The 27029-nt window shown below is 42.6% G+C and overlaps 1 protein-coding gene across 8 annotated transcripts in view; it reads right to left on the bottom strand.

The window, feature by feature from the left end:
• Positions 1-27029, bottom strand: part of shld2 (shieldin complex subunit 2) — a 131908-nt gene that overhangs the window by 10947 nt on the left and 93932 nt on the right. For 3 of the 8 annotated variants that reach the window (XM_041176162.1, XM_041176164.1, XM_041176163.1), the window contains 4 exons: positions 19443-19677; positions 9534-9649; positions 6872-7038; positions 6614-6762 (listed from right to left, as the gene is read on the bottom strand). In XM_041176162.1, coding sequence (XP_041032096.1) covers positions 6745-6762; positions 6872-7038; positions 9534-9649; positions 19443-19677 — 536 coding nt within the window. In that variant the 3' untranslated portion in view covers positions 6614-6744. Of the gene's footprint in view, positions 1-4656; positions 6763-6871; positions 7039-9533; positions 9650-19442; positions 19678-27029 lie in introns of those variants that run through there. The other 5 variants (XM_041176166.1, XM_041176165.1, XM_041176169.1 and 2 more) reach the window with 5 other exon arrangements.

Raw genomic sequence — 27029 nt, 5'->3', positions numbered from 1 at the left:
ACTGCTAACCACCTAATCTCCCTTCCTGGTTCCCATACTGGTTGATATTGTTAGCTGTTAATCTTTGCACCACCTCCTCATATTTCTCATTTATGGTTCCCCTCAGAGACATCATCTGAAAGAATAGTGTTAGTTTTTACATGTACAGTGAAACCCAGCTCCATTCATCATTACCTCTCTGGACTTCTCCACTATTGCTAAATTATCAGGCTGCTTATCCAACACCCAGTGCTGGGTCAGCAGAAACTTCCTCCAATTAAATATTAGGAAGAATGAAGCTAATGGTTGCGGCTGCCACTCCAAACTCAGTTCCCTAGCTACTGACCCCTGGAAACAATCTAAGACTAAACCAAACTATTTGCAAATTTGGTGTCATGTCTGAACCTGAGATGAGCTTCCAATCTCAGATTTCCACCTCCATAAAATTGACCAACTTCATCCCTGTCTCAGCTCATCTGCTGCTGAAACGCTCATCTATACTTTTGTTAAATCTAGACTTGACTATTGCATTGCAGTCCTAGCTGGTCTCCCATATTCTACCCTCTGTAAACTTGAGGTTATCCCAAAACTATATTGCCTGTGTCTTAACTCATAGGAAGTCCCATTCTCCCATCTCCCCTGTGCTTGCTGGCTTATATTGGCTCCTGGTCATCAATGTTTGGATTTTAAAAGCCTCAATCTTGTTTTCAAATTCTCCATGGTCTTGCCCCACCCTGTCTCTATAATCTCCTCCAGCCTCACAACCCTCCAAGATATTTATGCTCCTAATTCTGGTTTCTTCTGCATTCCCAATTATAACTGCTCCAGCATTGGCAACCATGCCTTCAGTTGTCTAGGCCCCAAGCTCTGGAATTCCCTCTTCGTTTCTCTATTTTGCTTTCCTCCTTTAAGACACTCCTTAAACGATGCCTCCTTGACAAAGCTTTTGGTCATCTGACCTAAAATCTCCTTATGTGGCTCATGTCATACTTTGTTTTCTAATGTGCCTGTGAAGTGCCTTGTGATGTTTCCTTACATCAAAGGCGCTATATAAGTTGTTTGTTAACAGAGTGCAAAAGGTCTGGTACAAATTGCTAAATTATATCCCTTGTGAACTTCCACTAAATGAATGCATCCTTCCTTCCCTGTTCTCACACATCCAACGCTGATTTTTCCCAGCCTAATATTCCATTCATATCTTCTAACTTACCCTGCATCCATTCCATTTCAACCTGATTCAGTATCGTCTGTCTTTAGCGATCCCTTCTTTTCTTCATTTGGCTTGTCTCATTTTACTTGGAGTCACCACAATGCTGGTTGATCACTCTGCTCCATCTCCCCCTGTCAATCATGCTATGTTCAAGTCTCTTGTCACTGCATCTTTCCATCTGGTCTTAGGCCTTCCTCTTCTGCTTCTTGGCAGTCCCATCTCCATCATTCATCTTATACATTTCCTCTTTGCCCGCAACAGATGACCATATTATTTCAATCTCTTCTTGGCTACTTTCTTCGATGCTCCCACAATCTTGATTGACCCCCTGAAATGCAAGTTCCTGATTTTATCCTGTCTCGTTACTCCGCACATCCACCTCAGCATCCGCATCTCATTAGTATCTAGTGGCTTTTTAAAAATTCATTCATGAATTGTGAGCGTCGTTGGTTAGGCCAGTATTTATTGCCCATGCCTAATTGCCTTTGAGAAGGTGGTGGTGAGCTGCCTTCTTGAACCACTCCAGTTCATGTGTTATAGGTACACCTACAGTGGTGTTAGGGAGGGGGTTCCAGGATTTTGATCTAGCAACAATGAAGGAACAGCGATATATTTCTAAGTCAGGATGGTGTGTGGCTTGGAGGGGGACTTCCAGGTGGTGGTGTTCCCATGTGTCTGCTGCTCTTGTCCTTCTAGATGGTAGAGGAAGGTGCTGTCTAAGTAGCCTTGGTGAGCTCCTGCAGTGCATCTTGTTGATGGTACACACTGCTGCCACTGTGCGTCGGTGGTGGAGGGAGTGAACGTTTGTAGATGGGGTGCCAATCAAGCAAGCTGCTTTGTCCTGGATGGTGTCAAGATTCTTCAGTGTTGTTGGAACTGCACTCATCCAGGCAAGTGGAGAGAGATCCACCACACTCCTGGCCTGTACCTTGTAGATGTGGACAAGTTCTGGGGAGTCAGGAGGTGAGTTACATGCTGTAGGATTCCTAGCCTCTGACTTGCTTTTGTAGCCACAGTGTTTATATGGCTAGTCCAGTTCAGTTTCTGGTCAATGGTAACCCCAGGATGTTGATAGGGGGGGATTCAGCAATGGTAATGCCATTGAATGTCAAGGGGTGATGGTTAGATTCTCTCTTGTTGGAGATGGTTATTGCCTGGCACTTATGTGGCACGAATGTTACTTGCCGCTTGTCAGCCCAAGCCGGGATATTGTCCAGGTCTTGCCGCATTTGGACATGGACTTGCTTCTAGTTATTCCACTCCAGCTGTTCCACTCTTTTTGATGTTGCCCTAGATTTTGCACTATATAACAAGGCCGGTCTCACAGCTGTCTTGTAGATTATTCCCCTCAACTTCAGCAATACTTTTCTATCACATAAAACTCCAGTGCATTTCTTCCAATTAATCCAACCGTTGCTTAATTTCCATTTCCATACTTTCATCTTCTGGCACCACTGACCCCAGGTACTTGAAACTACCCATTTTCTCCAAGTTTTCACCCATAAATGTTACACCTTCACTCTGATCCTCTTCCCTAGGTTCAAACTGACAGTCTTTCTCAAGCAATCAGTTTCTTTGCATTATGTTTTGCCTTTTTATACTGTTCTTTATCTTCTTTCAGCCCTTGCTGTTTCCACTTCTTTATCAGTTCCTTGTGCTCTGAATTCCCACATCACATGTGGATCTTCACACTTCCACCGTCTGATGTTCTGTCTACCTCGTCTGTTGCTGTTTTGTTTTCTTTGCAATTAGCAATGTCATCAGCACTCTGTGTTGGGTGGTCAGTGCCTCACTTGGGGAGACTTTAGAGTTCTTTGCTTCCTTTGCATGCTGTTTTCTAACCAGGGGGATGTAGTCCATGTGTGTTTCTCTACCACCACTGTTGTAGATTATAAAGTGAATTCTGCCGTTTTGGTACCAGGTGTTTAGTATTATATTTAGTTGATATTACACGGCAAACTCCATGATCTTGGCTCTTTCTTCATTTACTTCTCCAAAATCATGTTCACCAAGGATAACCTTGTATCTCACTTTTTTCCTCCCCAAACATCCATTTAGGTTGACTACCACCACTATTCCTGTCACTGCTTGGTATTGTTTTTATTGTATTGTCCATCTGTTACCAGAATTCTTCATCCTCCTTTGGTCCACACCTGCTCTGTGGTGCATAACAACATTTCACCCTGATTTTTAGCTTTACTTTGATGATTCTAACCACTGACAGAATCTTGTTCTTCATTTCCTTGCATAGTACTAGTCCAACACTACTTCTTCTCCCATCCTGTCCACAGTAGTAAAGCTTATATCCATTACAAAGTTATCTTGTTTTACTGGCCTTTCACTTTGTTTCCTGGAGCCCCATGATTTGTATACCTTTTCTCACCATTGTTTCTCCCTGTCAGTCTACCAACATTTAGACTTGCTACTTTGAGTTTGATCATCTTTTCACCTCACGTCTGGGCTTTCTACTTTGGCCATCCTTGTCCATTGGATAGTAACCCTTGCTATTCTTCACATGGCTCCGGTAGGGGCCCTGCACCTTGCCTGTAGGGTAAGTCCATACATGGATTTTACTTCCATTTATATCAGCCATCTTTTGGATTTGGTGGGTGGTTTTATAGCTGGATGCCCTTCCTGCCACTAACCCTCCCCATTTGTCCAGGCTTGGGACTGGCACTGATACACACTGACTTGCCTGCACCACTGGCTGGGTTTAGAGGTGTTTGTGTCAAAACAGCTATATTCAGCCTGCCAGAAAACCCATGCAAAACAATAATTCCATGATTTCATCCCCACTAAGACAGTAATCCCAGATATAAAGACAGGACACTCTTGTGTCTGGTATAATGCCATGAATTGAGTTTCTGCAGTGCTGCTGGAGATGGTGCTATAGAACTAGCAATGTCTGCTGGGGAATGCTGCACCTCAAGCCATTTCTGGCGATGTGCAATCTTGAGAAGGGTGCTCACTCAAACATCCCCTTGTGCATTGGAAGCAACTGATCCAGCCCTATCCTGATGTGACACCCATCTACTAAATTTGGATCACTCAGGTCCATTGAGCAAAGTCATCCATCACACCACAAAGAACAACCCATCAACTGCTAGATGGACCCTGCACCAGTACTCTTTGTATAAGTTTCAGCTGAGGTGCTTTTGACTTAGTTTTGCTTAGGCTGAGTTTATGGAAATAGTGTGCTGACTATTTGGCATTTGGTACTTACAGGCAGGCAGGGCATAGTAATACCTATTCCAGGTTTGGGGGCTGTTGTTAGCTGTTAGGCTGTTGGAGAGCGGATTATAAGGCTTCATTTCCACTTGTTATGACATGGCAAATGAGGTGTGCCAGGTGGATCAAATCGACAAGGGAAACTTGACCACGTGGTCACAACTGTTTTGCAATTTGAATTTTATTTTGAGATACTTCTCCTAAATTCAGAAGTAATAAGACTATCACGACTTCAGAGGTTTTTAGAAGACTAAATTAACATTTTATATCAAAAGACAAGATTTCAAGCATATACATAGGTCTACGAATTACTATTATAATAACTCGTACAACCCCTAATTAATCTGGCTCCCAGTTATACCTCCGTTAAGGCAACAGTAAAAACAAATAGATTTAAACTGACCAGGCAAAGCAACACGATACCCTTTACGGTAGAATTCAAAGTGAGTTTTCTCAGCTTCAGTCTCTGGAGACAGCAACTTGATCCACAGAGGTTGGAGGCTTTTCACACTTGTGTTAAATCTTAGAATGCCTTCTCCTCTTACACATAGCCTCATCTCCTTTACATATGTTTCTCCCATTTTAATGCAAATTCCATTGTTCCGACATGTCTTTGGAACTTTACTTTTGTCATAATATAAATCTTTTCATGGTACTAATTTTATCAGTATCCTTTGGGAAAAATTAACATGCTGTTTTACTCAGCTTCTTCTACCTAGGTGTAACATCTTACCATCTCTTTGGAAATTCAAACCACTCTGGTTTATCTAAAAATGCAAATTTTCCTTAAGCCTCACATTCTAAAACCTCAACCATGTTTACGTATTTAGCATTTCAAACCTAGCTTCTTTTTGATGACTCAAAGCCTGCACTCCAGCTGTCTCCAATTTAATTAAATCCCACACACACGCATACAGACACACACACAGAGAAATTATCCAAGCCCCACTATAAACCCGCTTTTACAGTAAATCACAATATTATGAAATTTATTATATTTTCATGACCCACAGACAATTTTCCTTGACCAATATGGATCTACTTTTCCAAGTGGCTGCACACCCATCTGGACATCCCCTTGGCCATGATCCAACAATAAAAACCACCAACGAAAACGTTTACATAACATGCTTATCCAAGAATACATTCAATTGTACAAATAAAAATGAACTTTCTGCCCTTATGCGTTCTCTTAATGCCTATGAAGGTGCCCTTGCCTGACCTAGTGCTCCCACGTAGTGCCATCCAAATGGCTGCAATGTGGCTGGTTGAAGGTTGCTTAGTTTCACTGGATGGTCTTGTAGGTCACCATTGAGCAGCTCTGGGCCTTGACGACCCAGCTTTGAATTGAAACATTTCGGCATGGTGGCAGCAGTTGGGGCTGCCTGCCATACAATATTGGGAGCACAACTACTGTCATCCTGAGAAAGAACAGGAGCCATTACCACTCCCTTAGGGTGGCACCACTGCACTCCTAGCAATCTGTTGAGTCTACATGCCCTATTGAGCACTGAGATCTGAAGCACTGATGGCAGATATAGAATCTAGCTTGGGGCCTTTCTCAATCCTGTGGTTAAGTAGCATTTACTCTCTGAAATATCAGGATCCACTCCCTCCATTACCGGCATAATGTGACTGCATTGATAGGATGCAGCTGAGCAAGCTGCCAAGGCTTCTTCAGCAGCACCTCCAAAACCCAAGACATCCTCAACCTAGAAGGACAATGGTAGGGGATTCACGGGAAAACCATCACTTCCAGCTGCCCTTCCAAGTCACACACAATCCCAACAAGGACTGTGGTGTTTCAAGGCAACTGCCCACCGTCAGCTTCTGAAGGGCAACTAGGGATGAAAAATAAAGGCTGGCTTTGTCAGTGAATCCCACGTCCTGCGAATGAATAATAATAAAATAAAAGGATAGAGTTAACACTTAAGGGAATGTTTATTGTCCCTCAGCACCCAGCGGGGAGCAATCCCTGAAAAGAGCATGGATTGACGATAGGTCTGTGGGCACTACGGACAATTCCCTACCCACACTTGCCTCCTCACATCATAATTACCCTCCAAAATAACCCTACCTGACACACACACTGGTCCCACACTGCCCCCACACCCCACCTGGGGAGTTTGGAGATTGGTAAATTCACCTTTCAGTTCCTAACAAGCTCAGAGGTTAATGATCAGGGCAGAAATCCAACAAATAGAATTCCTGGTTCATTGCGATGCTGTTTTCATCCAGATGGAACTGGCTCTGCAATGTCAGTACGTAATAGTCACGAGGGTCTGCAAACAACGAACAGCACAAATCCGCCATCACCATTCCATATGTCACCTGATCAGATGGGCCTGCAACACACAAACCCAGCACTTTAGTGATTGATCTCTCAAATAGGTTCATCCAGGTACTTTACATTTTAATACTGATTTCCAATGTGGAACAGAACAATGAACTAACCATGTATCGCAGCTGCTCTGCTGACCAAACTCTAGGGAAACAGAGGAGGGAAGACAGTGGCATAGTAGTAATGTCACTGGAATAGTAATCCAGAGGTCTCTGGGGGACATGCGTTTGAATCATGGCATCATCACCACGGCAGTTGGTGGAGTTTAAAGTCAATAAATCTGGAATTGAAAACCAGTTTCAGTAACGGTGACCATGAAACCACCATTGATTGCTGTAAAAACCACACATGATTTGCTAATGTCCTTTAGGGAAGGAAATCTGCTGTCCTTACCTGGTCTAGCCTATATGTGACTCCAGACCCACAGAAATGTGATTGACTCCAAAATGGCCAAGCATGCCACTGAGTTCAAGGGCAATTAGTGATGGGTAATAAACGCTGGCCTTGCCAGCGATGCCCACATCCCATGAAATAATAAAGAAAAAAATCTCAGCTATAATGCCACTGACGAACACAAGTTAATGAATCAAAATGATTATTTGATCTTTCCAAACGGTGTATGATATTGGAAAAACAAATAAAAAAACAAATTGGGTTTGGATTAGAATGTCACTGTTGATTTCCTATTTCCAAGCAGCCTTAGTGTTGTACCCGGTGATAACATGAGCTTCCGATCACACATTCATGTTAGCAATAAAGCTACCTACTTCCAGCTCCGTAGCATCGCCCTACTGCTCTACCTCATTTCAATTGCTGAGAAATCCCTTATCCATGCCTTGGTTACCCCCAGACTTGACTAGGCCAAAATACTTCTGGCTGGTCTCCCACATTCCACTCTCTGTAAACTTGGTGTCATTCAAACCTCTGCAGACTGTATGCTAACTCGCATCATATCCCATTCACCAATCACCCATCACCCCGCTGCTCAATGACCTATACTGGCTCCCACTTGAGCAACTCTTTGATTTTAAAATTCTCACCCTTGTTTTCAAATCACTCCAATGTCTCATCCCTCCCTATGTATACAATGTCCTAAAACCCTCTGAGATACCTATGTTCTGCTAATTCTGGCTTTCTATGTGTCCCCGATTTTAATCTCATGCTGGCAGGCTGTGACTAGTGCAGTACCACAAGGATCAGTACTTGGGCCCCAGCTGTTCACAATATATATCAACAATTTAGATGTGGGGACCAAATGTAATATTTATAAGTTCACATATGACACAAAGCTAGGTGGGAGTATGTGATGTGAGGAAGGTGCAAAGCGGCTTCAAGGAGATTTGGACTGACTTTGTGAGTAGACGAGAACATGGCAGATGGAGTATAATGTGGGAAAATGTGTGGTTATCCAATTGGTAGGAGGAACAGATGTGCAGAGTATTTCTTAAATGGTGAGAGATTAGAAAGTGTAGTTGTGCAAAGGGACCTGGGTGTCCTTGCCAGTAAGTTACTTAAAGCTAACATGCAGGTGCAGCAAGTAATTATGAAGGCTAATGGTAATGAAGCCTTTATTGCTAGAGGATTTGAGTACAGGAGTAGCGAAGTCTTGCTTCAATTATGTAGAACCTAGGTTAGACTGCACCTGGAGTTGTGTGCGCAGTTTTGGTCCCCTTACCTTAGGAAGGATATTATTGCCATAGAGGGTGCAGCAAAGTTTCACCAAACTTGTTCCCGGGACGGCGGGACTGTCCTTTAAGAGAGATTGGGGAAACTGGGCCTGTATTCTCTAGAGTTTTGAAGAATGAGAGGTGATCTTATTGAAATCTACAAAATACTTAAAGGGCTAGACAGGGTAGAACTGGCTATTTCCCCTGGTTGGGGAGTCTAGGGCCAGGGGACACAATTTCAAAATCTGGGGAAGCCACCTAGGACCAAGATGAGGAGAATTTTTTTTACTCAGAGGGTTTGAATCTTTGGAATTCTCTACCCCAGAGGGTTGTGGAAGCTCAATCATTGAGTATATTTAAAGAAGGGATCAAAATGACATAAAATGATAGTGTGGGAAAAAGGCATTGAAGTGGATGATCAACCATGATTGTATTGAATGGCGGAGCAGGCTTGATGGGCTGAATGGCCTACTCCTGCTCCTATGTTCCTAATCACTCCAGCATCGGGGGCCGTGCCTTCAGGTGCCTGGGTCCAAGCTCTGGGACTCCCTAAATCTCTCTGCCTCTCTATCTCAATTTCCTCCTTTAATGTGCTCCATAAAACTTACTTCTCTGACTAGGCTACTCTTATCACTTTAAGTGGCTCAGTGTTACTTTTTAAAAAATGCTCCTGTGATGTGCCTTGGGACATTCTATTATGCTCAAGGCATCATATAAATACAAGTTGTTATTGTTAACTTGTATCAAGTCTTGTTCACCCCTTGCCCCTGTGCTTGCTGACTACATTGGTTCCCGGCTAAGTAATGTTTCAATTTTAAAACTTGCATCCTTATTGCTTTCAAATTCCTCCACGGCCTCACCCCTCCCTAGCTCTGTGACATCTGCCAGTTCTACAACTCTCCTAGATATTTGCCCTTGTCCAATTCTTGCCTCTTGGGCATCCCTGATTTTAATTGCTCCAGCACTGGTGGCCGTGCTTTCAACTACTAAGTCCCTAAGCCCTGGAATTCCATCCCTAAAAATTTCTTCCTCTCTACCTTCCTTTCCTCCTATTATCTGATTATCCTGGTAATATCCTTTACTTAATATGTGAGCTGGGATCAGTTACCTATGAGTTTGCTTAGCCAGGTGGGAGGAATATTGAGAAATATCTTCTCCATGAGTTTGGATGAGATAAAAACATCAATCCGGGAATCTTGATCTGTTATTGAAAGCATTGTGGGTCTGGGAAAACACAAAGAAAACAATGTCAAGCTGACAGCCCAAACCAACTCATAGCTTGCTCCTAACTGATTGGGAATGTGCAGGGATCTCCCAACATTTCTTCTGGCTAGGTACACGACTGACATACTTATGTTGGATCGTACTGATTGTTATGAATGCATGGTGTTATTAGATGATTATGTTTTGGACCGTCTCTTTAATTTAAGGTAAAATGGTGTATTGAAGAGAGTCCTGTGATCTGCTATGAGTTTGGTCCAACAACAAGCTGGTCACCATGGGGATTGGAGGCCTAGGTTAGATGTTACTGAAATGCATATGCTATATTTTAACATCTGAAAGCAAAGGCAGAAGCAGATGTTCTTGTTATTGTAGACTTTCTGTCTCAGAGACTTTGAACAGAGACAGAGAGCGAGGGAGAGACAGATGACAGACAGAGAGAGAGAGAAAAAGATTAGAGAGAAAGATGCAGTTGTGTGGTCTTCACAGGAAAAAGGCTGTTAGTTATCAAGCAGAATGCTGGGGAAAGCTTGTCCACTGGTCAAAGAGAAGGAGCCTGCAGTATTTTAAGGACTCTGGAAGATTTGCCCCGGCGAGGCTAGGAAGAGAAATCACCAGAGGAGGCCTTACTGCTGAAAGTGGTTTGGGAATTCTTAGGGGGAGAGGGCCTTCAACAGTCGCTGGATGCTACGACTCGGCAAAACAGAGAGATGTGAACCCTTTGGAAGCTGGGAATGACTTTAGACTGTTTCCTGAAAAGATTGCAATTCTGTGGAAAGCGTTGACCAACCCTTGACCAATCAGGGTCAAGCTACCTGGTTTAAATTTTAAACAATGTTTGGCAGGTAACTGTCATTCACCATCACTGGTGTATTTTCCATGGCAACACCACTTGCCAACCAATCAGCACTCTCTTCACATACAGTATAAATTGTTGTTCTCCCCTTATATTGGTATTCTTGCGAAGTGTCCTGATGAGCACAAGAAGAAAAGCTTAGACATGTCTCTTTTGTCAGCAATACTCAAGTTCTGTACTATGAAATGACTATTTAACATTTAGTCCAGGGGTGGAGATCCCACGGCCAGTGGGCCGGATTCGGCCCGTTGCTCAATTTCATCCAGCCCACAGCAAGATTTCTAAAAATACAAACTGATGTCAGTAGCGCCTTCAAAATAGTATTTATCATCATCATTATGAATTTGCTTTGGATAAAAGCATCAGCTAAATTACTATAATAATATTTAACAATATAATGTTCAAATTCAGGTGTCACATTAAAACAGTGGGTGAGTAGAATGTTTCTGTATTCTCTCTAAAGAGAATAAACTAAAGTAAGTTGATTTCTGTGCGTGTGTGGCTGGCGACTGATTTTGGCTATGTGTGAATGGCCTGTGATAAGAAAACTGTTTCCCACCCCGGTTTAGTGGCTGTTGCTATTAGTTTGTTTGGTACAGTAAAAGTCTTAAAACTTGTCATGCAATTCCTTTAAGTTGCTCACTGGGAACTCAAATATTTTATTAAAAGTTATCGGTCTCCACAGGATCGTAACAAATTGGGGGATCTTGCAGGATTCAAATCCAGAGGCTGGGAATGAGTACACTGGAATATGCCAGAGTTTAAATGAACAAGATTTCACAGTTTCTTTTTCTGCATTCAGTGAAAGGTTGACATGGCTGCTTCTATTGCTGAAGCATTTCTCAAAAAGTTAGGACCAGTCCGAGTACCCTGCAACAATTAATAAAAGGAGAGAAATTGAAAATAGATTGAGAAGTAGGAACTAAAAAGGCAGAAATTGTTGAAGTGTCGACTCAACACCTGAACCTTTAATGAGCACACAGGTTGACTCAGCTGGAATTCAATTGCAAATGCAACAAGTGGAATTTGAGTCAAAAAGGCAGAAGTCTCATGAAGAGAGGGAAAATAAAAAAAAACTTGAATTCAAAAGAGGGGAAAAAGAGAGAAGGGAAATACGAAAGTTTGAACTTGAGTTTCAAAGAGAAAGAGAGAAAAAGAAAACCTTAAATCCCAGAGGCCTGGATAGCGAAAAGCTTCAATTACACAAACAGTGGATAGCAGGAAAACTTGATAATGATTCAGATTTAATTCCTGGTTTAGATTTGACAAGAAATATTCGTCTAATGCCAAAATTCAGTGCGAAGGAGTTGAAATGTATTTTGTATTGCTTGATAAAACTACTACAAAGTTACAAGGGGGCAGGAAAGTTGAATAGTTTTATTGCAAAGGACGTTCATGGGGAAAAGTGTAAGGAGTGTATTTGTTGGTTTCAGATATATGGTGTAGTGATTATGATACAGTGAAGAATGCTGTTCTCAATGTGTATGAGTTAGTTCTGGAAGCTTACTGACAGAAGTTTAAAAATCTAACGAAGAAACAGAATCAGATTTATGTGGAATTTGCTAGGGAAAAGGGAATGGTACTTGGTAGGTGTTATAGAACTACGAAGATTGATTTAGAATTTTGAAAACCTCAGAGAAGTATTGCTGATTGAAGAATTTAAAAATAGTATTCCTTTTGGAATAAGGCCCCATCTAGAAGACCAAAAGGTTTCTAAGAGCAGTACAATAATGGCTGATGACTACAATATGATGTTGTTTGTGCCTGCATGCTATTGTAACGTGAAGGTGCTCGGCAGGTCAGGACATGCAGAACATCTGTATTTAGTTCACTAGCATGACCCCAAGCTTCCAGCTGCCTGTCATTTAAATTCTCCACCCCACACTGATCTCTCTCTCTCTCTTTCCTCGGTCTCCTGTACTCCTTAAGAAGCTCAGCGTAGGAACATAACCTCATCTTTCGGTTAGGCACTTTATGGCCTTTTGGGCTGAACATCAAGTTTGACAATTTCAGATCATAACCTCTGCCCCCATTGTTTTGGATGGCAGCTGTTGGTAATAATTCTGCCTTTCCCATTTACAGCTCCTCTAGACCCATTTTTGGAGTTGAGGGATAGCACCGTAATACAACATAACACTCAGCTGTGATAATACAACATGGTGAGTAGCAGCGGTATATTTGCAACACAAATCTCACAAACATGAGTAGCAACAGACCATTGTTTGCAAACCCACACAGAAACTGGACAGACAAGAGATCTGATTGAACAGAATACTGGTTACAGTGAGGAAGATAACAGCAATGAAAAGAGAGATACTCCTCAGGGTGGTAGAAAAGATAGTATGGAGAGTAAGTATGATTCAAGGGACCTAACAGTTTACGTTTGTCATAAGAGATCAGGTCAGAGGCTAGGAATCCTGCAATGAGTAACTCACCTCTTGACTCCCCAAAGCCTGTCCAACATCTACAAGGCACAAGCCAGGAGTGTGATGGAATATTCTCCACTTGCCTGGATGAGTGCAGCTCCAGCAACACTCAAGAAGCTGGATACCATCCAGGACAAAGCAGCCTGCTTAACTGGCACCCAATCCATAAACATTCACTCCCTCCACCACCAACACACAATGGCAAATGTGTACCATCTACAAGACACAGTCCAAGAACTCACCAACACTCCTTATACAGCACCTTCCAAACCTACAACTGCCACCATCTAGAACGACAAGGGCAGCAGACACCTGGGAACACCACCACCTGAAAGATCCCCACCAAGCCACGCACCATCCTGACTTGGAACCATATTACCGTTCCTTCACTATCGCTGGGTCAAAATCCTGGAACTCCCTAACAGCACTGTGGGTACCTACACCACATAGGCTGCAGCGGTTCAAGAAGGCGGCTTGTCACCACCTTCTCAAGTGCAATTAGGGATTAGCATTAAATGCTGGCCTAGCGAGCAATGCGTACATCCCATGAATGAAATAAAAGAGAGGACATCTAAAGGCAGATTGTTGGAAGTTAAAAGCATATGTGGGCATGCATCGCGTGACTGCAGAAAATGTTGTATCAGTAGGTGGCGCTTGTAATAAACTGATAGCTTTGAATGTATTTAAGTGATGGAAAACTCTTTTCTTACAGTATGGAACAGGTCAAGGAGGTTCAGATTTAGCCCCCATCCTGTGCTCAGACAGCACAATAGCTGAGGCATGACCATTGTAGTATCCCTTAATAAAGAATAGGGGAAATATCAGCCAGGTTGTTTACCTCAGAACACTATCCAGTGACTTCTGCTGCAATGTGTACATTGAGGAGACAATTGAGCTTGGGGAATGTCCCACACTGAGTAGCCAGTGACCTTCACTGTCTAAACTCAAACATCAAAAAGTGGCTATTTGGTGGAAGGCTGCTGAAAACAATGCAAATGTACCTGAGCATTGTTCATCAGCCTCACAGAAATAGGAAAAAGCCATTCAAGCCCTCAAGCCAGATCCACTATTCAATCAAATCATGGCTGATCTGTATCTTCACTCCAACTAAACACCTTGGTTCAGTAAATCTTATTGCCCTTGCCTAACAAAAATGTATCAATCTCAGTTTTTAAAGTTTCAATTGTCCAGGCTTTTACAGCTTTTTTAGGGAGAGAATTCCAGATTTGCTCTATTTGTGTGAAGAAGTGATTCCTGACCACCCTTAAATGGCCTAGCTATGATTGTACGGTTATTCCCTCTTTGTTCTGAACTCCGCCATCAAGGGAAATAGTTTTTATCTACCCTAACAAAGTTCCTAATCATCTTAATTCGATCACCCCTCAATATCAAGGTCAACATCAAAAGAGGACAACTAACATCCCTGTGACACATTGGGTAAATTGATCAGTATTTTGCTCCCAGTGTGGAGAGGAGCATAGGTCAGAGAATCAGCACTAAGTATTGTAGTTAAATCTCTCATACATGCCCTTTTGAATATAATTCCTTGGAGGACGGCAATCTGTGTGTTTCCCCTGTACCACAGGAACACATCAATACTTTCAGAATAGGACAAGTAGGATAAAGACAGAAGAAAAAGATTAGATGCAGAGTAGAGTTTTCTCAATTCTGTTATATTTAATACTCCTAAGGCATGCTGAGCACTTGTTAGATACAGTATAACTAATCCCTCACAATGAGTTGCTTCTCCAAAAGTTGGAACAGAAACATCTACAAAGCAAATCTTCTTTTCGCAAAAGATGAAAAACTTATTCATCCATCTTTATGTAATTTTCCTATGCCAGGAACATAAGGTCACCCACCTTTCCTGTGCTCAGCGACAAAAAATGATTCCTGGTCCAACAATGCCTCAATTTTAAAATCTCGTTTTAAAATTCCTCCATGGCTGCACTTCTATCTCTGTAAACTCACCTAGCCCTGCAACTCTCCAAGATCTCTGTGCTCCTCCAATTCTGGCCTCTTGCACATCCCCGATTTTAATCATTCCACTACTGACAGCCGTGCTTTCAGTTGCCTGGGTCCTAAGCACTGGAATTCCATCTCTAAATCTCTCCTCTTCACCCCGTTTAAGATGCTCCTTAAAACCTACCTTTTTGATCAAGCTTGTGATCATCTGTCCTAATATCTCCTTATGTGGCTCTATGTTAAATTTGCTTGACAAAGGTCTTGTAAAGCGCCTTGGGGACTCATACGACATTAGAACTGCGAGGTAAGGAAAACTCCAACTGCTGCTTATTGCTGGAAGATCCTGCCTTTCCCTCTGTCAAGCCTAACACTTTGCCTAATCCTGAGTTATTTTTAAGAATAGTGCTGAGTGAGTAATCAGGTAGAATCTTATCATCATTTCAATTAAAATCCCTTAGAAATCCAGCCTAGCTGGGCTCAGTTCAGGCAGCAGCTGGGGCCTCTAACAATTGGTTTCACCAATCCTGGATTAAGGAGGGTTTCCATTCCTGTTTGTTACTCAGCAATTCTTTCTAAACAGAAATGTAGAAACATAGAAGCATAGAAAATAGGAGCAGGAGTAGGCCATTCGGTCCTTCGAGCCTGCTCTGCCATTCATTATGATCATGGCTGATCATCCAATTCAATAGCCTGCTCCCACTTTCTCCCCATATCCTTTGATCCCTTTCGCCCCATGAGCTATATCTAACTCCTTCTTGAAAACATACGATGTTTTGGCTTCAATTACTTTCTGTGGTAGCGAATTCCACAGGTTCACCACTCTCTGGGTGAAGAAATTTCTCCTCATCTCAGTGCTAAATGGTCTACCCTGTATCCTCAGACTGTGACCCCTGATTCTGGACTCCTCCACCATCGGGAACACCTTCCTGCATCTACCCTGTCTAGTCCTGTTAGAATTTTATAGATTTCTATGAGATCCCCCCCCCATCATTCTCCTGAACTCCAGCAAATATAATCCTAACCGACTCAATCTCTCCTCATATGTCAGTCCCGCCACCCTAGTAAACATTCACTGCACTCCCTCTATAGCAAGAACATCCTTCTTCAGATAAGGAGACGAAAACTGCACACAATATTCCAGGTGTTGTCTCAACAAGGCCCTGTATAATTGCAGCAAGACATCCCTGCTCCTGCACTCGAATCCTCTCGCTATGGATCAATGGATGTCGGACTAATGACATCCTGTGCGACAGTGACAAAGGTAAATTATCCCTCCTTGACCTTCCAAATCTGTCTGCAACCTTGGAAATGGTTGAACATACCATTTGCCTCCAATGTTTCTTCACTGTCGGGCACTGCCGTCAACTTGCCGATTCCATTTTTATGTTATTGCAGTCAGAGTACTGAAATAGCTTGTCTTTTTGCTCCTGCACCATTAGTTCTGGTGCCCCAAGAATCCATCCTTGGTCCTCTTCTATTTCTCATCTACACTGCTGCCCTTCGACAACACCATCTGAAAAGCATTAACATTCACGTGTACGCTTACAACACCCAGCTTCACTCTCTTGACTCTTCCACTGTTGCTAAACCATCAGACTGCTTGTCTGACATTCGGCTCTGAATGAGCAGAAATTTCCTCCAACTAAACATCGGAAAGATTGATTGTCTGCGATCCCTATTGCAAACTTCATTTCCTAGCTGCCAACTCCATCCTTCTCCATGACAGCTGTCAGAGGCCATGTCCATACTCGCTCTAAGTCCCATTCACCCACCAACCATGTGTTCGCTGACCTACACTGGCTCGCAGTCAAGCAACTTCTAAAATTTCATCCTTGTTTTCAAGTCCCTCCATGACCTCACCCTCCCTATCTCGGCAATCTTCTCCAGCACCATAATTCTCCGAGACATCTACATTTATCTAATTCTGGAGTATCCTCGATTTTAACTGCTCCACCATTAGTGGTCATGTCTTCATCTGCCTAAGCTGTTCTAAGCTCTAGAATTCCCTCCCTAAACATCTCCACCTCTTTACTTCTGTTTTCTCCTTTAAACCGGTTAAAGTAATAAACCTTTTCTCCTTAAAACCTTTCTCTTTGACTAAGCTTTTGGCTGTCTGCCCTAATATTACTTTAAGGGCTGGGTGTCAAATTTTGCAGTCCTGTGATATGCTTTGGGATGTTTTATTACATTAAGGGTGCTATATTAGTTGTTGTTATTATAGTGGAGTATCAGATTCAGATGTAATGCCCTCCATGGTGAAATAGCCTACTGACATATTGACATACACAGTCTACACAATGGGCTGAATTTTTTTTGGAAAGGGTCAAGTCAAAAAGCCTACCTTGCTCTGGCAGATGCAGCGACCTTGGTTGGGGGGAGGGGGTGGTGGGCAGCATTTTACCAGCTGCAACCAATTAACAGGCTGCCAGCAGAGCCGCCAGCCAATTGAGAATGAAAGTCTACCCCCATCCACCAGAGCTGTAAGCCCAATCAGATGTGGCCAATTACTGAGGCTGTATCACAAAGGAGAGGATGCCAAGGCTCTCTCTTGAGGACTGGAGAGTTTCCTTGGAGAAGCTGGGACCAGGCAGGCAGATCCCAGTGATTGGGAGGCAAAGGGTTGTTTAGGCAATGGTGTCTTGGGTGCAGGGGTGTGGATGGCCATTGCTGAGTAAAGAAGCAACATAATTAGAGGAAGAACTTGCATATATGGAAAGCACCTTTTCTAATTTCAGGACATCCCAATGAACTTCATGGTCAATGAAATATTTAACTGAAGTGTAGTCACTGTTACAATGTGGGGAAATGCAGCTGCCAAATTATGCACCACAGGATCAAGTGAACAAGAATGAGATAAAAGACCTTTCTTAGAGATGTTGAATGAAGGATAAATATCAGCTAAGACAGGAAGGATTTCCTATTCTTAGTTGAAAAGTGCCAAAGGATCTTCTATGTCTACCTGAGACAATGGACAAGACCTTGGTTTAATGCCTCCTTGGCAAAACAGCATTCCAATAGTACAGCAGTCCCTCACTACTGCATTAAAATGTCAGCCTAGACTATGTGCTTAAGTGAGTCTCTGGAGTGAGGCTTGAACTCATATGCAAGAGTGCTACTCACCGAGCAATGGCTGACACCTTAGCAGCTCAGGTGAAACCTTCCACTACGAGAAGCCATTGCAGGAACTTTAATCTTTAATCAAAATTTTTTGGGGAGACTTAGCATGGCAAATCAATAACATGACCAATTGTGCTGGGACTGGAACAATTATTTCTTTGCTTTCATGATGACAATGTCAGTCACTGCCTCACACATAAATACAGGATTGGAATTATTGTAAAGGGCCTTCGCTTTTGTTCCAGAAGGCATTTGCATGCAATGTAGAAAGTTAGTTAGATGCTAATTAAGCTTCCCTTTGCGTTGTTTGCTCCTACCTCCAACCTGATCAAAAAGTTAGTTGGGCCAAAATTAGCGGTGATCATCTATCTGAGACCTTCGCCGCTGACCTCACTAGAGTTCACAGGCTCAGGAGGAGGTATATTAGCATTCCAATGGTAGTGGACTGTGCCAGTAGGGTTGCATTCCAGACCCCCTGAAGGCATAAAAATCAGTAAAATCTTGCAGGCTTTTGGAGGATTTTCTGGGAGCCCCCTCCCTCAACCCCCAGAAAAATGTCAGTGTCCCCATCAGTCCTATTAAAAAAAGGAGGTGGTGATCAAACACATGTCAATGCCCTAGATGCCTTAAGTAGTTCGCAAGCACTAGTTGGCAGGCTTTCACTGGGCATACTGGTCAGCAATCATAACTCAATCTGCTGTTAGGCTTGGGACATGTTAACCTATGACAATAGAACTGCCTATCCTTTCCTATACCACTGGTCTATTGATGGGCAGTTGGAGGCTCTGGTCCTTGTAAGGCCCTGGAGAATCCCTGATGTAACTGGCCTACTTTCAGGCCATCCAGCATACTCCTACAGGAGTTACAGCAGGGCTGTGTAAAAAGGAAGGCTCACTTTTGGCCCAATTACATCACCACATCGACATACAGAAATTTTAAATACCAAGATGAAGTAGGAAGATCTTTGGCTGCCACATTAAATAGAATTGTGAAAAATTTTACATCACAAAAATATGTCATTTAGCCTCTTGGGGTCTATGCCAATGTTTATCTCCACGCAAGCCTCCTCTGACCACATCAGAGTATCCTTCTATTATTTTCTTCCTCATGTAATTACCTAGCTTCCCCTTAAATGCATCTATACTATTCATCTTACCTAATCCATGTGGTAGCAAAATTCACATTCTCACCACTCAGAGTAAAGAAGTTTCTCCTGAATTTACTACTATCTTACCTTCATGGCCCCTAGCTTTGTATGTCCCCGTACGCATTGTTCACAATTATCTGTGTTGCTTTGTCTTGTAGGTTACCAAGTTATTGCATCACCCACTTACAGCCTTAAAACACACTTTCCTGTTTACCTTTCACCAAGGATACATGACTTAATGTGATGTGGGGACTGTCGGGAAGAAGCTGTGGACAGAATTCTTACCTGTAAAAGGTTCGCAAGGTGCTATTTGGCAAGCATGAAATACACTGCTGGTAGATGCCATTTTCATCAAATCCCAGTTCTGAGCCACAGCTTCCACAGCCAGAATATGTAAAACAGGAGAGCGAGGCAAAAACTGTCTCCATTGGAGTAAAGGCGTCCATCGTGAACAAGGGATTAAGAGTAGAATTGGCATTCCACTGCATTGCTACTATGTGGACCTTTAATTGAACGCTTCCTGCAAAGAGAGGGACAGATAGCAGTGAACTTAAATAGCTGGACATCAGTCATTGGGAAAGTGCTGGACTTTATTATTAAGGAAAGCTTAACAGTGCACTTACAAAAGCATAGGTTAATTAGAACAAGTCAACGTGGTTTTACGAAAGAGAAGTCCTGTCTGAGGAAACTAGTAAGGTACATAAAGAGAAACCAGTAGATGTAGCATATTTGGATTTCTAAGAGGCATTTGTTAAAGTGCCACACAAAAAGTTAATAGACAAGATAAGGGCTCGTGGAATTGGGAGTGATATATTAGCACGGATAGAAGATTGGTTAACGGACAGGAAGCACAGCGTAGGGATAAATGGGGCAGTTTCAAGTTGGTAGGTCGTGGAGTGCTGCAAGGATCAGTGCTGGGGCCTCAGCTATTTATAATCTATATTATTGACTTAGACAAAGAGACAGAGAGTAATGTATCTAAGTTTGCTGATGATACAAAGCTAAGTGGGAATGCAAGCTGTGAGGAAGGCACAAAGAGGCTGCAAAGAGATATAGGCAAGTTAAGTGAGTGAGCAACAAGGTGGCAGATGGAGTACAATGCGGGCAAGTGTCAATATGGTAATATGAATAGAGAAGAAGAATGTTTTTTAAAAGGCATGAAACTTGTAGATGTTCAGCAAGTATTTGTACAAGGAATACAAAAAGTTAATCTGCAGGTACAGCAATCAATTAAGAAAGCAAATGGCATGTTGGCCTTTATTGCAAGGAGATTGTATGGATCTTTGGTGATACCATATCTGGAATACTCCATATTTAAGAAAGGATATACTTACATTGGGGCAGTACAGCAAAAGTTCACTAGATTGATCTCTGGGATGACAGGTTTGTCCTATGATGAGAGGCAGAGTAAATTGGGTCTATATTCTCTGGAGTTTAGAAGAATGAGAGGTGATCCTATTAATATATTCAAGGTTACAAAGGGGCTTGACAGGGTGGATACTAAGACATTGTTTCCCCTGGCTAGGGAATCTAGAACAAGGGGAAACAGTCTCAGGACAAGGGTAAATCATTTAGGACAGACATGAGCAGAAAATTATTCGCTCAAAGAGTTGGGAATATTTGGAATTCTCTACCTCAGAGGGTTGTGAATGTCCCATCATTGAATTTATTGAAGGCCAACATAGATAGTTTTTTGGTCTCTCACTGAATCAAGGGATAAAGGAGCCAAGTAGGAAAGTGGAGTTGAAGCCCAAAATCAGCCGTGATCGTACCGAAAGGCAGAGTGGGCTCGATGGGCAGCATGATCATTTCCTGCTTCTATTTCTTATGTTATGTTCTTAATTACATATTATAAATAAAATACAGTGACTCCTTGCTGGCTTAGTAAGTAAGGCATCAACAGGCGTGGTACTGAGCTGGGTAGGGCAGGGGCCTCCCAGATTGATTTTCACACCGTCTGCTGTATCCAGCAGTGAGAAAATACCTTCAGGAGAGATAGGAAGAAATTAGCAAGAGAAGGGCATGGAGCTGATTTTATGAACGACTGCAGCCAACAAGATATTGGGAGAGCACATCAGTAAATCATGGGCAACATTACACAATATCTCGATAAATGCACCCAGCAGGTGAGGCTACCCCGGGAGCATCCATTGCTAAAATCAGCAATCAAGAACATCAAAGCAGGAGCAAAATTCACTTTACTAGGAGTTAATTGAAAGGATATAGCTAGAGCTCCATTTGGCATTATCTTACAGGAACAATTGCTCCTCAGCTCATCTCTCAAAAGCATTACTGAATGCTTTTCAGTGAATGTACCACTTTTATAAAGGAGATTTACGAGTTATTTTCCGATACTGGTTATTGATTTGTCAATTATTAGTGAGTGGGTCACTTGAGCCAATCTGCACATTTTGAACCCCACAAACATTGTCATGTCCTCAGGCTATTTTCCCTACATTTGTCAGACACAGAACTTCATTGGAACATAGGAGCAGGAGCAGGCCATTCAGCCCATCAAGCCTGCTTCCCCATTCAATATGATCATAGCTGATCATCCACTTCAATGCCTTTTTCCTACACAATCCCCATATCTCTTCATGCCATTGGAATTTAGAAATCTTTATTTTAAGCATAGTTTATAACTGAGCTTCCACAGCCTTCTGGCGTAGAGAATGCCAAAGATTAAAAATCCTCTTTCTCAGGAAATCATATCCATGGAACGCTTTTCATTCCTCAGTCTTTAAAATCCAAGCTTGGTGTCACCTAATCATTAGTTCTTGACTTCCATCATTTTTTCCTCTGCTCCTTTCAACCACTGTAGCATCCTGACCTTGTGAGCTTTGGTCCTTCACAGAGATATCTCAGTGGGAAAATATTCAACTCTCATTTGTTTCCCTATTACAGTTTATGTTTTTCAGTTAGTATTAAAAAATACACAAAATTAGGGTGATACCTGGCCAATGGTGTTGGAAGGATTTAAAATATTAGCTTCAATGATGCTTTGCAGAATGTGTGCAATGAATATTATAAATGATTCTGTGTGTAAATTTATATACAGACGCTTTCCTTTAACCATTTTATCCAAATGGAAGAGGACATTATTGGCTCTGATACTTTCATCAGTGTGCAGAATTGATTGTGCAAGTGTTTCTAAGGTCCACATAGTGCTAGAGTCACTGTGTCAGTATGCATAATATAATGTCGTCTCAACTAGTGTCAGCTGTAGGATGGTCCATATGAATGAATCTGATCTCAATTAATAATAGCTACACTGCATCAGTGTGAAGAATACCCTCATGATAATCCTGGGTATATAGAGAAGTTACTTCTATTGGTTGGTAAGTTGAAGATGAGTGCCCATTAATACAAGGGAAGCACAAGGACCATAAAAGGGATTGGAAAAAATTGGAGTGAGAGATGCTTTGTCATAAGAATGACTGACAATAAATCACTTACAGCATTCAAAGATACTGTGTAGTTACAAAAGGAGGACGAATATAAAGATTTTAGGAGGAAATTAATAAAATGGGATGCATTTGGAAATGAGGCTGTGTAAAATTAATCCCCAAGAGAGAGGCAGGATCTGATATTAACACCGTTTGGTCTCCCCAATGCCCTATACAGCTGTAGCAAGACTTTGCTACTTCTATCCATCCTTTTTGAAATTAAGGTCAACTTTCTGTTTGCCTTCCTAATTACTTGCTGTACCTGGATGCTATCTATTTGTGATTCATGTAGAAGGACACCCAGATCCCTCTGTACTGCAGCATTCAGTAGTCTCTCTCCATTTAAATATTCTGCTTTTCTATTCTTCCTGCCAAAGTGGCAACCTCACATTTTCCACATACTTCATCTGCCAATTTTTTTCTCACTCATTTAGCCTATCTATCAATTTCCCTTTGCAGATTCTGTGTATCCTCTTCTCACCTTGCTTTCCGACCTATCTTTGTGTCATAAGCTAATTTGGCTCCAACACAGTCTTTCCTTTCACCCAAGTCATTATCATAGATCGTAAATAGTCGAGGCCCCAACCCAGATCCCTGTGGCACTCCTATAGATACAGGTTGCCAACCTGAAACGACCCATTTATCGCAACTCACTGCTTCCTGTTAGTTAGTCAATCCTGTATCCATGCTAATATGTCACCCACAGCACCATGTGCTCTCAGTTTGTGCAGTAACTTTTTATGTGGATTTTATAGAATGCCTTTTGGAAATCCAAATGCACTATAACTGCTGGTTCCCCTTTATCCACCCTGCTTACCGAATCCTCAGAGAGCTCTAATAAATTTGCCCTTTCACAAAACCATGATGATTTACTAAGTGATCTGCTACTAATAATAATGGATTCTAGCTTTTTCCCAATGGCAGATTACTAACAGGTCTGTAGATTTCTGCATTCTGTCTCCCTCGTTTCTTGAATTGTAATGTTACATTTGCGGTTTTCCAATCTGCTGGGACTACAACCAATGTACCCACAATCACTGCACCCAATGATTGTGATTGTTTTAAGTTCCTCCCTCCCATTGCAAGTTGATTATCTACTATTCCTGGGATGCTTTCTGCGAGTTCTACTGTGAAGACAGATACAAAGTGCTTATTCAAAGTCTGCCATTTCCTTGTTTCCCATTATTAATTCCTTAGTCTCATCCTTTAAGGGACTAATGCTTACTTTAGCTACTCTTTTTCTTTTTATATACATGTAGAACCTTTTATTGTTTTTATATTTCTTGCCAGTTTTCTCTCAGAATCCAATTTCTCCCTCTTCATTTTTTTAGTCATCCTTTGCTGGTTTCTAAAACTCTCCCAATCTTTTGGCCTGCCACTAATCTTTGCAGCAATGTACATCTGTTCTTTCAATTTGATACCATCCTTATCTTCCTTAGTTAGCCACAGATGGTGTATGCTTCTTGTAGCATCCTTCTCAATTGATTATTTTTTTTATTCATTCATGCAATTTGGGCTTCACTGGCTGGGCCAGCATTTAATGCCCATCCCTAATTGCCCTTGAGAAGGTGGTGGTGAACTGCCTTCTTGAATCGCTGTAGTCCATGTGGTGTAGGTGCACCTATAGACCTATTAGGAAGGGAGTTCCAGCAACAGTGAAGGAACGGCGATATATTTCCAAGTCAGGATGGTGAGTGACTTGGAGGGGAACTTACAGGTGGTGGTGTTTCCATCTATCTGTTGCCCTTGTCCTTCTAGATGGTAGTAGTCATCGGTTTGGAAGGTGCTGTCGAAGGAACCTTGGTGAATTCCTGCAGTGCATTTTGTAGATGGTACACACTGCTGTTACTGTATGTTGGTAGTGGAGGGAGTGAATGTTTGTGGATTCAGGTTGCTTTGTCCTGGATGGTGTCGAGCTTCTTGAGTGTTGTGGGGGCTGCGCACATCCAGGCAAATGGGGAGTATTCCATCACGCTTCTGATTTGTGCCTTGTAGATGGTGGACAGGCTTTGCAGAGTCACGAGGTGGGTTACTTGTCACACGACTCCTGGCCTCTGAGCTGCTCTTGTAGCCACAGTATTTATATGGCTAGTCCAGTTCAGTTTCTGGTCAATGATAGCCACCTGGATGTTGATAGTGGGGGATTCAATGATGGTAATGCCATTGAACATCAGGGAGCGATGGTTGGATTCTCTCTTGAAGATCATCATTGCCTGACACTTGTGTGGCACAATGTTACTTGCCACTTGTCAGCCCAAGCCTGGATATTGTCCAAGTCTTGCTGCATTTGGACATGGCCTGCTTCAGTATCTGAGGAGTTGCGAATGGTGCTGAACATTGTGCAATCATCACCACATCTCCACTTCTGACCTTATGATAGAAGGAAGGTCTTGGATGAAGCAGCTGAAGATGGCTGGGCCGAGGACAATACCCTGAGGAACTTCTGTGGTGATGCCCTATAGCTGAGATGACTGACCTCCAACAACCACAAACATCTTCCTTTGTGCTAGGTATGACTCCAATCAGCAGAGAGTTTTCCCCCTGATTCTCATTGACTCCAGTTTTGCTAGGGCTCCTTGATGCCACACTTGGTAAAATTCAGCCTTGATGTCAAGGGTGGTCACTCCCATCTCACCTCGGGAGTTCAGCTCTTTTATTCATGTTTGAAACAAGGCTGTAATGAAGTCAGGAGCTGAGTGGCCCTGGCGGAACCCTAACTGAGCATCAGTGAGCAGGTTATTGCTAAGCAAGTGCCGCCTGATAGCACTGTTGATGATCCCTTCCATTACTTTACTGATGATGGAGAGTAGACTGATGGGGCGATAATTGGCCGGGTTGGATTTGTCCTGCTTTTTATGTATAGGACATACCTGGGCAATTTTCCATGTAGCCAGGTAGATGCCAATGTTGTAGCTGTACTATAACAGCTTAGCTAGGAGCACAGCAGGTTCTGGAGAACAAGTCTTCAGTACTATTGTTGGAATATTGTCAGGGCCCATAGCCCCATTAGTATCCAGTGCCTTTGGCCATTTCTTGATATCACGTAGAGTGAATTGAATTGGCTGAAGACTGGCATCTGTGATGTCAGGGACCTCCGGAGGAGGCCGAGATGGATCATCCACTCGGCACTTCTGGCTGTAGATTGTAGCAAATGCTTCAATCTTATCTTTTGCACTGATGTGATGGGCTCCTCCATCACTTAGGATGGGGGTAGGATGGGGATACTTGTGGAGCCTCCTCCTCCAGTGAGTTGTTTAAATGTCCAGCACCATTCCCGACTGGATGTGGCAGGACTGCAGAGCTTAGATCTGATCCGTTGGTTGTGGGATCGCTTAGCTCTGTCTATCACTTGCTGCTTATGCTGTTTGGCACTCAAGTGGTCCTGTGTGATAGCTTCATCAGATTGACACCTCATTTTAGATATGCCTGGTGCTGCTCCTGGCATCCTTCCTGCACTCTTCTTTGAGCCAGGGTTGATCCCCTGGCTTGACGGTAATGGTAGAGTGGAGGATATGCCGGGCCATGAGGTTACAGATTGTGTTTGAGTACAATTCTGCTGCGGCTGATGGCCCACAGCGCCTCATGGATGCCCAGTCCTGAGTTGCGAGATCTGTTCAAAATCTATCCCATTTAGTAAATCTTTGTTGAGGGTTCTGAAATATCTCCTTAAACATCTGCCACTGCTTCTCTCCTTTTAACCAATTTTACTATTCCACTTTAGACAACTTTGCCTTCATACTCTTGTAATTACCTTTATTTAAGTTTAAGACAGTAGTTTCAGACACAAATTTCTCATTTTTAAACTGACTGTGAAGTTCTATCATGTTCTGATTACTCTTACCTATAGGAGCCTTTCCCATGAGGTCATTAATCAATCCTGTCTCATGACCTGGTAAAGGTCTAAAATAGCTTGTTCCCTGGTTGGTTCCAGAACATATTGGTCTAAGAAACTGTCCCAAATACACTCTATGAACTCAACCTCCAGGATAAATTTGCACTGTCCTGCATAGGGCATTAAAGGGTCTTATGCACTGAAAAGTGGCAGAATACTTCTGCTGCTGAGCTCCTGGGTCACCTCCAGTCATACATTTTTTGTGGCAGTAACAGGTTTCTTCTTCCTGTTGCTGGGGAAGAGAATCTCTCTCCTGCTCCTTATTGATCCCAGCAAGGGGTTGGGAGGATGTAAAAAGACTGCAAAAGGGTTTAGACAGACTAAGTGAGTGGGCAATAACATGGCAGATGGAATATAATGTGGGGGAAAGTGAGCACAGAACTCGAGGAAGAGAATTGAAGATGGTCCTTCACATCTCACAGCTAGCAACTCCAGTAGAGAAAGTGCTAAAGATCAGTGAAGTTTCAGGTTACTTGGCTGCTGGAGTTGGGGAGATTAGGAGACAGGGGCCTCCAAGATACCTGTCACTCAAAA

Source organism: Carcharodon carcharias, chromosome 28 (genome assembly GCF_017639515.1).
Source record: "Carcharodon carcharias isolate sCarCar2 chromosome 28, sCarCar2.pri, whole genome shotgun sequence".
NCBI lineage: Eukaryota > Metazoa > Chordata > Chondrichthyes > Lamniformes > Lamnidae > Carcharodon > Carcharodon carcharias.
Note: the sequence above shows the minus strand (reverse complement) of the source record. Positions and strands in the feature narration are given on the sequence as shown.